Below are 16,915 nucleotides of genomic sequence, written 5' to 3'. Positions count from 1 at the left end.
GTTTGTTTGCCCGTGGTTGTAACTGCTAAGGAATCACCTTGTCTTCATCTCTACCCTACCCATGAGATTTCTCACAGTTTTCTCCCTGTCCTCTTGAGGAGGCAAGGTAGGCACCCAGCAGCCAACCAACATTGAGAACCACCACAGATACTCCTACTAAGCCATGGTTATTAGTTTATGATTTATATATACATACATGCATACGTATATCAGGATGCAACACTCCCCCTTTGCATTTATTCTTATAGCTGGCTAAAAGACTGGAAATGTAGAAGGATTTTTCAAGTCACTGTGAGAAGAAACCCCACAGTGACGTTATTTTCAGGAGACTCCCCCACCCTACTTCTTGTGCAGAGCTAACTTGGGGCAGGCCACAAACTCTGCTTTACTTAATTTCTGGAAAATAAAACTCAGGATTGGGCAGGCAAAAAGGTGCCTTAAAAGTTTCCTAACTTAATTTTTGGGAACTTACACCTTTGATCAAAATTTAACTCAGTCTTGATATCCCAGCTCACCTGTATCCCCATTCAAGTCATATATTGGAATTCTGATATTGGAATAAAAATAAGTGCTTTTCTCTCATATGTAAACAGACAAAAAGAACCAACTGCACAGACAAGGTGGAAGGAGCATCACTAAGAAGTGATATATAATTGAAAGTGACTAAACAGTATCCTTCTATTCCTAAAGAGCCTATCACGTATTTCTGCCATTAAAAAAAAAATCATATAAATAATGGTGTAGAAGTAGAATTGTAAGGATTATATGTACAATCATTTATTATTTTTATAAGCCATTATTTATTACTATTTTTGTTTGCCTACAGAATGTCTATACTGGAGTCACAAGAACATGTCCTACTGATCTCTTCATCACCAACTCCCTTTTTGCTGCCTTCTCACATACTGAAAATGCAGTAGCAAACAACTTGTCCACCTCAGTCCTTGAAAGTCAGTCTCCACAGGAACATACTATTTTGAAAGAGATCACTTATAATTATTAATGATAATCATTAATAGGATTTTTATTATCCAGCACCTGCACACAACAGGAAGAATAGTATTTCTGTCACAGCCTATGCACATTCTCGCGAGAAAAGCAGCCCAATGTAACTACAGTGTAGGAGGATTTTTACCTGCTTTGGCAAGGGGGTTGGACCTGATGACCTCTTGGGGTCCCTTCCAACCCCTACAATTCTGTGATTCTCCTTAAGGGCCCAACAGTGAACTTACCTGCCTTTTGGAGGGTTTTACTTCACACTATCTCTAGTTTAGTCCTGTTGGCTGAGCACACAGAGTTATAAGACTATGTTGGAGTAATTACAGTGTATATGCTTTAATTCAGAAGCTTACACACTGGTCCACTAAGCAAACTAAGGCCCAGCACATGGGCATTACCCAGAGATTCCCTTTAAAAAACACACTTTTAATCTGAGCTAAAATGCTAAGACACATGCAGACTCTGATGGGTAGCACTGTAAGTTACTCTGAAACAGCACACTAGAGATGGCACCATTAAAATGTGTTTGGCTTTGTTAGAGGTTACTTTGAAGTCAACAGTAATAAAAATGTCATGCACTGGGATACTGACAACTCCTTCCAGTGAGTCCTTCTATGTGTTCACCTCAAGATTGTCTTCTCTGAATATAGCTGGTTACAGAGCAGGAAATTACCCTCATTATACCGTAATTCAGAAATGGAAACAAGCACTCTGGTGATCCTGCCCACACCCAGTCACTGAAGGCATGGGTTAACAGCCAGCAGCTGTTCCTCACAGCTCACTGCCATGCAATGGTAACCTTGGTAGGTAAGAAATACCAATGAAGAAGTCAGAGGAGAGTTTCTGCTGCACGGGAAGTGTTATCGATCTTGATGTTAAGAAAATTCTTGCAGTGGGGTGTGGCTTCTAGATGTAGGGACATAATGTTAAAATCAGTGATGCTCTCAGTAGTACTGCTTTGGAAGACATTAATCATCAGTGCCCAAGCAATTATTTTCAATTAATTTTTGTTGAGTTTAGTGGGGATGATTATTGAATACAACCCCCCTTTAAGATCTGTCTTAGCAAGACTGCAAAGTGTTAAAGTTCTTTATTCCTTCAGAAAGAGAAGGCTATTAAATAATGAAAATGGCAGGGGCTTCATCTATGGTAAGACAACAAAGATGGAAAAGAGATGTTGTAGTACCTCTTTACCTCTTTTACCTAGAGGAAGAGAAAAGCTCTTCTTACATGCAAAGATGTGCAGACAAGAATGACTTTAAGTGCACAAAAAATTGCAACAACCTTAGAGCTCCCAGTGTCCTAGGAGACACTAGAATCATTGACAAATGGGCTTGACAAAGCAGTTGCAAAACTAACATGCATAGCACCCCTTTCAGAAAGTCTGTTCATGTTATATACCTTCAGTGCATTGTCACTACTGCACAAGGGCATCGTGTTATTACTAAGAAAGGGTTGTCAGTTAACAACTAATGCTCATTCAAGTATTTTGTACTAAAATACGCTTTAATAAATAGGCAACATCCAAACAAATTTTACATTATTTTATTTTTTTCACTTGCTCCTAACAAAGCTTCCATGGTTAAAGGCACAGTCCACTCAAGCTTTTGAGGCTCCCAGGTGTCACTGAAACACTTCAACTGAAACACAAATGAATGTGTGCTTCTCATCTAGATTCAGCACAGCTCAAACCATGCCAGACAGTTTGTAAGAGACCATAACCCCACCAGTGAAAAATAAATTGTTTTTCATCTTATGAGTCTTTGGGAGGAGGAGAAAAGATTAACAATAACAAATAAACAAAAATCAAAAACCTTCTGATAGGAAACATCATTAAAATTGGTCTTCTTGATGACTGAATAATAACAGCATGCTTTCAAGTATGAACAGGTTTCTTTGTTGGGTAGGATATGGCATGCAGCTACCACTGGTAAGCTTTAGTCCACACTGCTTTCTTCTTGAATTCTGCAAGAGATCTCAAGGCTAGAAGCGTAGCTGTGAAGACAAGGACAAACCACATTGATATATGCATCCAGAAAGGATGTGCGAGTACTCTCCCTTTCATTTTGCTAACAGGTACAGATTCACTTCTCCTTTTACGGACTGTTTTCATGACTTTCATTTCCTAGCTTGACAGCTTCTGATGTTACTTCCGCTGTTCACAAGATATACTAGTCTCTACATCCCTCTGAAATCCTCTGAAATGTGATGCTGTATTAGACCTTTCACCTGCTTTATGGCATGTCTTCCACTGAAATAATATCACACCACCATCTGCTAATTAGACTATCACTTTGAAGTGTCACATAGATCAACCAACACTGCAGGAAGCCTGAATTCAATGACAGGTGATCCAAGAGAAGAGATAGGAAGAACTAGGAGGGACAGAAGCAGAAGGTACAAGGTCTATTCTCTGTGCAATTCATTGATTCACAGTGCAATTCACTGATTCTTCAATTTGAAAGGGTCACGCTTTTAGGCAGAACCCAGTTACCAAACCAGTCACATTCTAGTCATCCAGGATGGATTTTCTAGTTTAAAAAAAAAAACAACAAAAAACACAACAGTGGAAGACTCATGGAAAATAAGGATCTGTCTCAAACAGGGCACAGTGACAGTCTACTGTATGTATCTGAATCTTGTGATTATAAAGAAGATTCCCCCAATATCTCTTAGTATTAGTTCTGCTGTTCTGAGTGTGGTGAAGATTAGCAGATACAATAGGGGAATTTTTATCAAAGAGTGACTAGAGACTCTAGATTCTCAAAAGACGGCTAATTGTCCTAGTAATGCAAATAACTTGAACTGGATTTCAAGAAAGCATGTTCAGGTACAACAAATCAGGTGATTCAAAGGAGGTGCCTTGTGCTAACAGAAAGAAGAAAAAGCACACTCCCTTTGCTTGAGAGTATTTGCATTGTCCTCTTAAAATCACTTGCACAGATTATATCACAACCCTATATTTTATGGTGGGCTATGTGGTGCAAGCTAGGATGTTTCTATAATTCAAAATATGCATTTTCCATCTATCTTTATTTCCCTTCTATTCTGTTACTCCTCACACTTGTTAGACCTCTATACTAAGCTGCCACTGTCTGTCTCGTGTCCCTTCCCACAGTTCAGTTGCACCTGAACGAATTTTGTTTTAAATTTTCTATTCTAGTATAGTAGGGTTTACATAAAGTAAAACACAAAAGTATTTTACTTTTAAGGGTAACTTCAAAAGCAATTGATAGATCTATCACTGAAATACACTCATAGGACCAGGTGCACAATTACATTCCTTGGATCTTCAGAAGTAAATCATAGGAGGCAGTAGATGAGACATGAAAGAATTAGAAAAGGTGTTATAGACAGGTGTTACCTGTGAAGGCTGCGTTCAAGACAAAATATGGCTCTCCTATATCTGCTAATATCACGGATTCATCTTAGTCCTTTAATAACTGTTTTTTTGTTTGTTTGTTTTCTCCTCTGGATTCATAGTTATGGAAAAATAAGGACTCAATTAAAAATACTCTACCTTTCAGCAGGTCTGTGGAAGATTTTGATAGTGCTTCCTTAGGACTTTCCACCATATTGATAAGCCAGTCAATAAACTAAAGATAGAAATAAGAAGGATAAAGTGAATTAAAGGAGCCTCTGTATCAAAACATCACACATTCTTTTCACGTTGATAAACGACATCTAATTGCTGCTAAACTTGAATAGTTATCTAATCAGAGGAAGTGGCCAATCAAGGTTCTGCTCAAACTACTCAAAGTGCATCACACCATCAGTGCAATTTCTCCCACTGTTGGATCTGATACACCCTTTGTTTCTTCCCTCTGCCTCAGCAATAATTCTTTGTAACAAAGGTGGCACAGTAGATTTCCTTTCGTCTTGCCAGTTCATGCCTCTAATCTTTCAATATGATCCTTTTGTATCAATCTTTTGTCCAAACGTTTTAAGGCAAATCCTTCAGTACTCTTATTGCCTTTCTCCCACTTTCATCCTCTCATTTTTCATTGTTTTTCTGGCAGTGCATGGTGCCTCCAGAAAAACATGGTATTTCAAATTTATCAGGACGATCTTTAGGGCATAGACTCAAATTCTTCCCTAAAGCTTAGTGAACTTACTCATGAACTTATATATTAACAGCCCAATCCTACATTCTTCCCAGATTCTGAACTCTGATTTCAGTGGGAACTCAGAGCACAGAAGTGTGCAGGAGCCAGTGATTAATGGCTCTGCTCTGCACAAATAGCTGTGAAACTATAGATTCATAGCAATGTTTCCACATATCTCAACCACAAGCAATCTACAGTAGGTTTGCCAAATTAGGCATAAATTTCTACACGTGTTTTTGTCAAATACTTGAAAATAAAATGAAACACTACAAATGGCAAAGACCTTTGCTTGTCTTAAATTGCCACTGTAGTGATGTCCAGATATGGAGAATCCACCTTTTTTGGCGCTTTCAAGGCTAACTTGCTCCCAGCAGCTACCAACTCTCCTCTCTGAGCTGTACCCTCAAAAGTCTGACTCTTGGAATCTTCCTTATTTCTTGCAACTCTCATTTTACTTGAGAAACTGTGTTCCATTTTTTGAGACAAGTCATATCTGATTGCAAGTAAAGAAAAACAAGATCACATATCAAATGCAGCAGATCTAGAGGAAATAACCACTTCACTTAAGACTTGAGCTGGCTGCTACAAACAGGGTATTTTCTGATTCTTGGAAAATGCTTACCACTACATGCAATTTTACCTTCTGCGTTTGTTCTTTCCAAGGCTCTTTTGCTAGCAAGAGGAAAATGCTACTTGGAAGGAGAGTGAGAGTCTCTTGCACAGCAATCTTGTCAGTGGAGTGCTTGCCAATACGATCCTTAGACAATTCTGGTAACACAGTTTGGTGATTCCATGATGACCAGCTGGCACTGAAGCCAAGCAGTAATGGTGCACCATGGTCAGCCCAGGCCACCACAGAAGCTGCAAACAGCCACAGGAGGAAATCTATGAACTAAAGAGGAAAAAGATAAAAAATACACTTTATTAAATGAATTATACAGAAGAAAAAAAAACAACACCAAACACATGTAATCATCAGAAGTAATCATCAGAAAATTTAGCTAAAATTCAAAATGCAAGAACTAAATATTTCTTAATATTTAAATATTAAATATTTCTTAATATTTAAAGAGTTCTTAATATTATCTTCTGCTCTGAAGCAGCATAAGTTTTTTTCCAAGCTCAAAATCAAACTGAAATATCTACAGAAAGACAAGCAAAACCACACTCTTCTAAAGTCATCACTTAGTTTAAGGCTGACCCACATTTCATTTAAAATGGGGAAACATCTTTACTACAACATGACTGTAGAGGGAAATTAGGGGTAGTCACCCATTTGGTGCTACAAATGGTTGGGAAATATTGCAGCAATGCAATGAACTTGGGTTACTTGATGTCCTAAACAGATGACTTAAACAGCTGAAGAGATGTTACAATGAACCATATACCATATACAGCCCTTTTAGAAACAGCAAGTGCAAAATTCTGATCACCTTAGACAGTTCTACTGGAGAATTCAAGCTTTCCTTTAATTGTTCTGAATAAAAAAAGCTTGTAGAGATGGTTTCTTTAGTTGCCTACGGCTTTTCTCACAATTTAGATGCCATGGTTATTTTAAAGTAAGAGTTTAAGTAATGCACATTCACAAAACAAACTGAAAAGAATTTCTCTATGGAAATTACAGTCTTCTAAGATAGTAAAACATGGGGAATCATATGGATTGCTGAGACAGAATGTGAATCACTCCAAAAAAAGCCTTTTTCCTGAAAACTGCTAGTTGTTTTCAAAGCACATACCTCTTTAAGGTCAACATTTTGTATAGGTGTTGACTTGAATGCTAAATTTCTGATGTAGCCCATCAAGTCTAGCAGCCAATCCATTCTTTTCAGCACTCCTAAAAAGAAAAAAAAACGTTGACTTACTTAAAACACTAGGATGTATCATTTTTCCTTAAAAATCAGGTGTAGGAAACCACTGTAGCAACAATGCACTGAGTATGGAGGAACAACAAACACCAATACTATTATCACAATTAATTCATGCTTGCCACTGACAGAAGGCATGGAGGCACTTAAAGAGTAAAAAACCTATGCTTGTAATGCTGGCAACACAATGAGTACACTGAGAAAGGAACATTTAGTGAGATTCATTTCACCTAATTGCAGCCTACACTGCAGACATGACTGCTGCTGAAACCTAAAACGTTGCTGATATTTTTGCCCCAGTACTTCATTCACTGATGTCACTACATCAAACAAGAATGTAGGGAGTGCTGGGAAAATTATTTTACAATGCAGAGAAGATCAGTAAAATACAGTTAAGGCATGAAAATAAAACCAGCCCTCACTCCAAGGATGTTTCATCAATTCAGATTATTCTGTCCAAAATTCATTCTGTCTCTTGCAAAGTAATAACCATCTTTATCTCATCTTTGGTTTTTAGACTACATCACTTCATACACTTCCATCTCCTGCTATTCTTTACATATGTCCTCTTCCATGTTGCCTCCTCTTTTACCCAAAGGAGGCTCGCTTCACTCATTCAAAACTCACAACTGCTTGAAGTTCTTCAACCACAGTTGGCATGTCAGGCACTAGCAATATAATGCTTTAAAGTTGGTCTATAAACAGTCAGCCTAAAGTCTTGCAGCCAACGAAACAGGGAAGCTTCATTCTTTACTCCTCCTGTTCTTGTTTCTTCCTCCTTTATCCTATTGAGTGATTCTGCTACTTCTCTTGTATCAGCTCCAGTGCTTATCAGACCTTCAGGCAAGCTAACCAACTCATTAACCTACCAGATAACTATCTGCTATGGTGGGGAGGAGGAGGAAGGGTAATTTGTTTCCTGTGTTAACTCAGCACAAGGAGCTCAGAAGAGCAAGTCGGTTTGCTTGGCTCAACCACTGTCATTGAAACACACCTCTATCTACTGTGTCTCACACTGATAAGTTAAGATACTAGATTTGAAGGGTAGCAGGGTTGCACTGCTACTTGTCTCTAATATGCTATACATGTTTCTTAAACTGAAAGACCAGAAAGACTAGGAGACATGGATCTAGTCAAAACTCTGGTCTGTGAATCATTTGGCTAAGTTAAATGACTTGTAGCTGATACACGGAACCATAAAGAATTAGAGAAAAATGTTAAAGCAATGTTTGATAGAAGTATTTCAAGAGCTGAAAAATCTGAAGATTAAACAGTTTCTAATCTGAAGAAGTTTGAAAAGAACTGGGTTAGACTACCTTACCATTATTTTAAAAAGATCAGTGCAGTCCCATTGATCTTTGTTTATATTGTTCTTTATTCTTCTTTAAGCATTGCCTTACCTGTGTTTTCATGGCTCACAATACGAGCGTGATAGAAACTGTGCAAGAACATCCATGCAATAGACTCTTTCTGGTAACAGCATGTCAAAGCATAAATCACGGCACTCAAGTTTACCAAAGGCAGTCTGCCTTGAGAAATTAAATACAATTTGGTGAAGATGGCCTTCTCTATATTGTTCTGCAAATGCAATAAAAATACGTTAAATTAAAACATACCTTTCTTGTGGGAACAGTAGGAAATGCCATATTACCCCTTATAAAGATGGGGAAGGAATTCTCTGATTATTCAGCAGGCTCATTCTTCTTTAAGATATTATGGAAGACTGTGCATTACAGAAGACTGCACATACTGTGTTAATTTTACATGCATCTACATAGTAAAGCAAAGTGCAACTCAGTACAGTTTGATTGTTTCCATACTGCTTTAAGTTTTACATTCCCTTCTGAACTGAAATAAGCCATCCTGACAGTTCTGGAGAAATCTTCTTGCAAGACAGATTTCCCACAGTGACAAAAAAAGGCTTTCTTAAACTGCGTTTTAAGTGTGGAAATACAAAATTAAAGAATTTGGGAAATGACAGTTCTGCTTCCCTGACCTCTTTAAATGCTTGATTTATGTCATGGCTATTTGTTTATAATGACCTGCTCTGAAGTCTTTCCACACGGGTCATTTCCTTAGCATCAAGTATTTTTCAGGTGTTAGGAATTCCACTGCTAGTCGATCTGGTGAGCTAGAAGCTGAAAGTTTCCATTGTTTTAATAAGCTATCTTGTCCACCAGGAAACATTTTGTGTGTGAATACAGAGACAGCGTATTAAATCAAGACTGAAAGGCTGTTCAGTTGAAGTATTTGAAATTTTTAATAAAAGCACACATCCAACAGTTCAAGTACAGCTAATCACCAGGATGTATTTACAGTCTGTTTCAAGTAGGCGGTTATGTTAATGCAGGAAGGCTACAGTCTGATGTTTGCACTACTGGACTAAGAATATCTAACATCATTGCTATTCTGGTAACACTCCAGGTCAAAGCTCCCAGGTGGAATCAGTAGTGCTTAAATTACCTTAAAGTTTTAGATATGGACTCTGATCATGTTTACTTCCCTCTGATGCTGCAAAGTAGTGCCCACACCCTCTTATGTGCATGACGCACAAAACTAACAATGCTTTTCAGGAACTAAAACACTCTGGTGAAAAGAAAAATGATAAGGCATGCTTATTTCATGTGATTTGGTGATAAAAGGTCAGGAGAAAAACATCATTACCTTAGAGATCTGGACAATGCGATCAATCTCTGAATCACCCATTTCTGAGATACATTTTGCTACACTGACATACATCTCCAGTTCACCCCTCTGGAAATGGAAAAGTAAATGAATGTTTGGATGCATACTACCAGGTTTCTCCTTCACTAAAACCAGTGAGTCTGGGAACTTTATTAATGATCATGATGACTAAAATGAGGCTACAGACTGGATTAAATATTTATTCTGTTTTACACATTCTGTATATGCTGGAGACTTCAATGCATTTAATAATTAGGGAAAAACGATAGTTTATTTATTTTGAATTGCCATTCCTGGGAGATATTTTCTCTAGCTAAATCATTCTACACATCACTATGAGAAGCTGAATCTTCTGGTGAAAGAGAAACACCTCTGATTGTTCTGTGCTTCTGTTTCAGTAACATTTATTTCAATACTATGTTTTTCCATTACCAAATCATTTAAGATGACAAAATGTACATTAACTTGGTTTCACAACTTGGTCATATTCTAAAGAATATGCAAAAGTAACTTAAATTGATATTATGTAGGAATCTTAACTGCTCTCACCAAATACTTTACATTCTACTTCACATTTCAAATCTGATGGGTCAGTGCAAAAAAATGGGATTTAACATCAGTAAAAATTACTAGTTACAAAGTTCATACACCTCACACTTACTACTTACCTGAATCTCATTTGGTAAGAGCTCATATATTTTCTCAGCAGCCTGGCAAAGGAAGCTCCAGCAATACTGGGCAGGGTTTGGAATTTTCATTGCCTGCATGAGTCCCTGTAAAACACACTGGCAAATTTCTGTTTCTTTTGTGTGGCTCTTCATTTCAAATTGTTGTGTTAGAAACACCTCTGTAAAAGACTGTAGTTTGTCTTCTGCAACATGTTTCATCCACAGGGGCAGAGACACGAGAAGGTATTTCTGGGTTTTCACCTGAAAAGCAAATACAAGCTATGAGGGTCATAAAGTTTGCCATAATTCCCAGATTAAGCATCTTTATTATGTTTAGGTCTTTCTGCTTAGCCTGCATAACTAGATTGATTTCCTCTTCGGTGGTGTTTTACAACATACAAGCAATTTACAAATGGTGAGGTATTACTCATCATTTAACAGACCAAAACAAAGTTTTAAATTGCTTTGAAGTAGCCAGTGTTTTTTTTTTTTTTTTTTTTTTTTTCTCCCATGTGATATAAATCAGTATGTTTCATGGGCTCCAATAATTGTCTCTTGTAAACTAAAATTTTTTCCTAGTTTCAGATTCTAACTGTATACTGGCCTGAATCAACTATTCTTATAAAGCATTAAATTGTAAAAACAAACAAAAAGTCAGCTCAAATACTACTTCAAAAAGTATTCTTAATCTAGTTAAATAATTTTTTTCCATAAATACTACTCATTTTGTCTTCCCTCTTTTCATGAACTGCTTGAATTAAAAAGAATTCAAACATATCAATGTTCTATTTTCCTTAAAAACGGAGGAACTCCCTTTCAATGAACCCTACCTCAGTAAATAACAGGTTTTGTACTGAAAAGAAAATTGTGATTTTGCTGTATGCTGCCTACATAAAGCATATAGACCATGAACCTGGGCCGCTAAGGACAGTATAGTACTCCTAACACCATTAATATTACTGTTTAGTGAGGAAAAAATGAGCAATTATCTTGAGGAAATCAAAAACTAATACACTCTGTGGCTAAGTCCATTTTGTGACCTCAAAACTTCATTGTACTGAGAAACTGGGGCTCAGAAATCAAGTATTTTATTTCTTGCCACCTCATCAAATGTCTATAGCCACCAGCTATTGTATCTGTGTATCTGTGAAGATTAATTAATAAAAAAAATTACAAGATAAAGATACCCCCTTGAAGAACTGGAAAAGATCACAAAAAACTAGAACAGATTTTCTGAGTATTGTCCTGGAGCTACTCCTCAACTAGTATGAAAAGAAAGAGCTGTAGAGCCAAGTGCACTGTGGGATTCAGGGAGTTTTTACAAACCGTATCACGGAACTCATGTTAAACTTCCATAAAAAGAACTGCATTGCAGGGAGTATAAGCTCCAACTTGATTCCACTATAAGTGTGTCTGTTGACTATCTACAAAATTAAGGTAAAGTTTTCTAGAAGTAACACCTTTTACTAGATTAAGAGATTCTGCTGAAGCTTAAAGAAGCAGGTAAGGTTTTTGACAAATAGGTAGCTCTTTTCTACAAGTCTATCAGCTGGTATAAATAAAATAAAAGACAATTGTGCTCCCTACATGCTGTGCTTTCTTATGTCTCTACAATTATCAGAGATGTAGTAGGAAACAAGAGAGGGAAAAAGTCTTAAGTAATCTGAGTACATCTAAATAAAAACAATGCAGAACCTCTTACGTCCATCTTGTATTTCAAGGTCCCACAAGAGCCTCTGAGAGAGACTCAAAGAGCTTCTTCAATAGACTGGAAGTCTATCACCATAAATATCCGCTAAATAATATTTCTGCATAATTCCAAACCCAGAAGTCATTTTCTAGTAAGACATTCTAAACTTCAGTACTATCTGAGCTGAGGTCCCACAGATTTTTCTGACATACATACACTGAGACTGTAGACGAGGGGAGGTGCCACCCACATCCCCAAAAGCATTGCAGCATTTTGAGATGACTGGGCTTGTGTCACAGCCAGTTCAAGGCAGAGATGTTTTACCTCATCACCTAAAATAGAAGAAACATACAAAAATTAGGAAATAGATTAAATTTATTCTCAATTCATAAAATAAAGGAAGATTATTGTTCTACCTGAGCACTATATTAAACTTTGAATATGTAGAGATGCTGCTTATAGTTTTCAACATATAGAGTGTAGAAGTCTCCTCTCCCCAGTCATCTATAAATCCTGAAATATCTTGCTGAGAGTTCACAGAAGTTCACTCAATAAGAAAGATATGGAAATATGAAGAAAATAAGAACTTTAATTATTTTTTTTTTAGCAACAAGTTTTTAATCTATAGATGGAGAAATGAATCAGTTTTCCTTCCTGTTAAATGTAGGAGTAATTAGCATTGGTTTGCGTGCTTATGGTCTTCCATACACTAAATGTTCATATAAAATGTCATAGAACAGTTAGTCACTGTTACTGCTGGTGTTGCTTGCTTGCAGTATTCTTCAAGTTAACGTGGGAAGACCTTACAGTGTATAAAGGCCAGGATGGTTATGAAATCCTTCTTAGCTGTTTCTCTTCAGAGTCCTTGTAATAACTAGTACAGACTGTTCTTAACAGAATAACTAGTCATCTTAAAAGAATAACAAGCCATAAACATGCTGAGGAGGTCTTTTGAACAACAGCATTGCTTTCATGTAGATCATGATTGTTACAGCAACAGAAGAACAAATAATTTAAGTATTATATTGGCATTTAACTCAGACATTATTGCTACTTGTCAGCATAAAACTTAAATAGGTGCTTTGCTAATCAAAACATTCTTTCAATAATGAAAGCAGTTGTCTATATAGCATGACTTTTACACAGTTCAATAACAGTGTATGAGCAAAGCAAATAATTCAAGAATCAAGCATCAGGCTCTTTAACAAGCCATAAACTAGATGTTAAGTCATTTGCAGAACCCTGGAAGGGTGAAATTGTTACAAGATACTTTGGTACCAATTCAAAACTCTCTCACTAGCTTGGACTAATAAATCACAGATCATGATTTAATTATGACTGTTCCCTTCAGAGCGCTATTAAATACCAAATGGATACCATTTAGGTCACATTATATAGTTAATGATCTACAGTTGCAATAAGGTTTATAAGATGGAAAAGCAATCTCTTGTCTTCAGTATGTTTACAGATGAATATATCTTCACAGATTTTTTTTTGAAATATATGTTCATGAATTCTCAAGCATGAATAACAGTGAGCTAAAGAATCTGAGAGAATTGAGTGTATTTTTCACATAAATATTCGTGACATATCTGTCCCAGAATAACTGTGTTAGTTTCATGTATCTAGGTTGACAGGTCATAATACAACTGTTCTGCATTATGCTTTCTAGAACAACATGAATATTGCTCATTAGCACATTGCACACAAAAACCTATTTCTGCATGCATATATAACATGCAGAAGTGCAACTTCCACAGCAATACAGCAGAGCAGTCAAGAAATTACATATAAAAACAGACTACGACGCTGTCTCAACTTAATAAAAACATAGTCACAAAAATGATGTAATGTTTCCTCTGGAATTCCCCCGATTTACAAATGTTAGACTTCCAAGTAAAAAAACAGGAATGAAAAAATTCCCCATGAATTTATGAAGTTTCAGCTATTCATAAGGTTGCACACAAATTTGCATCAGCATGGACTGCACAGGTTAGTATAGAAAATTCTTTCACATTTTTACAAAAGGTTCCACAATCAATTGCAAGGATACAAAATAAAGCAGAAGATCCACCCCAATTACCAGCAAAAGTCTTTAGCATGTTGCCAAGTCTTTCTAGATCTAGCAAGTATTTGTTCCTCATAAGACAGTTCAATACTTAGGGCTTTGAGAAGTGTTTTGAATATGTAAAAAAGTATCAAAAAGAAATAAGATCAACTTTCCATTTTCCAGGCTGTAGAGCACATCAATTCAAAATGCAACAGAGCTTGCCCAGTCCAATTGTAAACAATAAAATAATCTGCAAGGCTAGTAATGACAATTACATAAATCAAGAGAAATAAAATTCAGCAGAATCAAACAAGGGAATACAGAACTTTCCATAGTAGGTGTTCTTTAAAGTAAATGGGTTTGAAGTTCAAAGTCATTTATATCAACTAAAAGTGGCACTGACAGATATCCTCAGTAGAAAAATATCATACAAGCTGTCTAAACCCATACTTCAAAATCAAAGCTACTCTCCTACATGAAGAAAAAGTGTTCCTAGAAGCACAGAAATCAGGGATGTGACAGAAAAAAGGGATATGATTTCCTCTGTTACTCAGTGTAATTTAGTAGACACCCTATTTCAGACTAGTGATAACTCAATGAACTACATAGCAGTTTATACTTGTGATAAAGCTGCCTGCATCTTCCAACACAGACACTAGAGCTGTGCTTAATGGTGAAAATAAGATATAATTAATTTCCAGTTTTGTGATGCACTCTTCTCACTATAATAGTCCAATCCAGTACAGTTCTAGGGAATTGCTCCAAACCTCTTGGTTTTGATCTTCTCTAACCTTTTATTCTATTAAAACAACCTGTGTTTACACACTGATTGAAACTATATGCTTGTGAATATTAGAAATTTGGCCTTCAGTTTATGAAGTTTATGCCAGTAAAGTTATCTTGAGACAAGTACAAGACTTAATAAAAAATTATAAAGCTTACCAAAGTTTAGCCTCATCAATGGTGAAAGAACAGATGCCCAGTTCACAGGTGGATACTGATGACTTTCTCCAACTATTGCAATGGGCGCCAGTGCTACTTTCAACAGCTGAGCTGGAACAGATTCAGGGCCTGCAACAAAATATTCAGTCACAGTCTAAAATTTATACAAATGCAAGCCTCTCAGAAAAAAGTGAATAAAGTTTATCGATTCACACTGCAATGAAGACCAAACTGTAGGAATGAACTAGAGCATCATAAAATTACAGGGGGGAGAAAAAAACAAACACCCTTTTAAAAAGGTATCTGAGAATTAGCTGTCTCTTGTTCGTAATCATCAGCTGTATTTTTAACATTAATAACCTGCCAAAGAAGGCTTTTGTTACTGAGAATCAGAAGCTTTCTGGTTCCTTCCCCCATCCTTGACCAATTTATGAGTTAATAACAAGATATTCCTCATCTAGTAGGGAACTATATTCGCATTTTCTTAGTAAGAGAACGGCCAAATTTACTAATACCATTCTCATGTCCCCTCCTGGAGGTGTAGGCCACAAAAAAATGTCAAACACATGCTAACCTTTACTACATACTGTATTACTTAAAGATGGGCAATTAACTCAGTAAAAGTCCTCCATGAAAGCAAAGCAATCTCTACCTCCAGTAAAAGCAAAATGTGCTTAATAAAAAGCAGTGAGTTCACTTAACTCTGCACAACAGTAACCTTTACTGCTTTACCTCCTTTAAGATTATAATCCAAGACAGCTCTCTTTTGCTAGCACACCTCATATAAGAGGATACTTTCTTCAGGTTCCTTTGTATTATCACACACAGCACTAACCCACTTGAATACCAGACCATTATATAGAATCTTAACCCAGAATTGCTGAAATACAGGACAGAAGAAAGCTTCCCTGATGAAGTATTCCCAAAGAACCATGTTAACACTTAAAGTGATTTGACTTTCATTCTCACGAAGGCTGTAAGTCATCTCACAGACAGAGGAAAGGGGAAAGGGAAAACATCTAAGAAGCCAGAAAAAAAAAATCATCACAGAAAATGATATAATTCTCTTACTCTTTAAAGTGTAATTCAATGTTTTGTTTTAAAAGAGTTCGTGTAGAAAATTTTAGAGATATGACTGCATTAGTGAAGCTCAAATTAGTATCTAGAAAAATTCTCTTAGCAAATAAAAGCAGGATATTAGGCCCACCTTTTAAAGCCATAATACATTTCCTGGACATATAGTATAGTTCGATCCTTCTTACCTTTTTTTCCACTTTCAATGGCAAAGTCAATGGCTGCCCTGATAAAGCTGTTTTCAGGCAAGTAGCTAAAATCTGGAGGAACTGTGAAGACAAAAAGACTCCTTATATACTAAAATGTGCCAGCAGAAGTTTTAACTTCCAGCTCCCATGTAAATTCAAAGGCCAAATTGAGCTTTATTTGAGCCAAGTCTGCATGTGATTCAATGCAATTAGACCAAAAGATTATTGATAGATGCATTGGCCTTTCTGTTCTTAAGGTAAGTTAAATGCCAGCATTGCTGAGAGATGTCAGCGCTAAAAAACAAATTCAATGATCAACTGAAAAGCTGGGGTAAGATGTTCCTCAAAATGCATCAGACACTACAAGTCAGGCTTTAAAATAGCATTTGAAAAGCTTAGTAACCTTAATACAACAAAAAACATTCCGTATCTATCTAACCTCAGGCCCTTGTGTCATATTATACAGAAATAGAAAATCTAAGATTTATTTATTTTTCTGATGAGGACGTTTATTTATACTTCATGTTATTGTTTACCAACTTGATTCACACTGAAGCGAACAGCTTCCAATTCATTAGTTCCCTCCTTTGGTAGTTTATCACTGTTGTAATTCTACTTTTATTTCACCTATTGGATATTGAAACAGCA

The 16,915-nt window shown here is 36.5% G+C and overlaps 1 protein-coding gene across 2 annotated transcripts in view; it reads right to left on the bottom strand.

Moving 5' to 3' along the window:
* Positions 1-2,528: 2,528 nt before the first annotated feature.
* The window catches only part of FOCAD (focadhesin), a 116,258-nt gene continuing 101,871 nt past the window's right edge, over positions 2,529-16,915 (bottom strand). For both annotated transcript variants that reach the window (XM_068665959.1, XM_068665960.1), the window contains 10 exons: positions 16,268-16,348; positions 15,006-15,134; positions 12,230-12,345; positions 10,324-10,584; positions 9,635-9,724; positions 8,371-8,548; positions 6,842-6,939; positions 5,746-5,997; positions 4,520-4,595; positions 2,529-2,994 (listed from right to left, as the gene is read on the bottom strand). In XM_068665959.1, the coding sequence (XP_068522060.1) occupies positions 2,921-2,994; positions 4,520-4,595; positions 5,746-5,997; positions 6,842-6,939; positions 8,371-8,548; positions 9,635-9,724; positions 10,324-10,584; positions 12,230-12,345; positions 15,006-15,134; positions 16,268-16,348 (1,355 nt within the window). In that variant the 3' untranslated portion in view covers positions 2,529-2,920. The remainder of the gene's footprint in view (positions 2,995-4,519; positions 4,596-5,745; positions 5,998-6,841; positions 6,940-8,370; positions 8,549-9,634; positions 9,725-10,323; positions 10,585-12,229; positions 12,346-15,005; positions 15,135-16,267; positions 16,349-16,915) is intronic.

This window comes from Anas acuta, chromosome Z (assembly GCF_963932015.1).
Source record: "Anas acuta chromosome Z, bAnaAcu1.1, whole genome shotgun sequence".
NCBI classification, from domain to species: Eukaryota; Metazoa; Chordata; class Aves; order Anseriformes; family Anatidae; genus Anas; species Anas acuta.
This window is presented reverse-complemented; position numbering and strand designations above follow the sequence as displayed.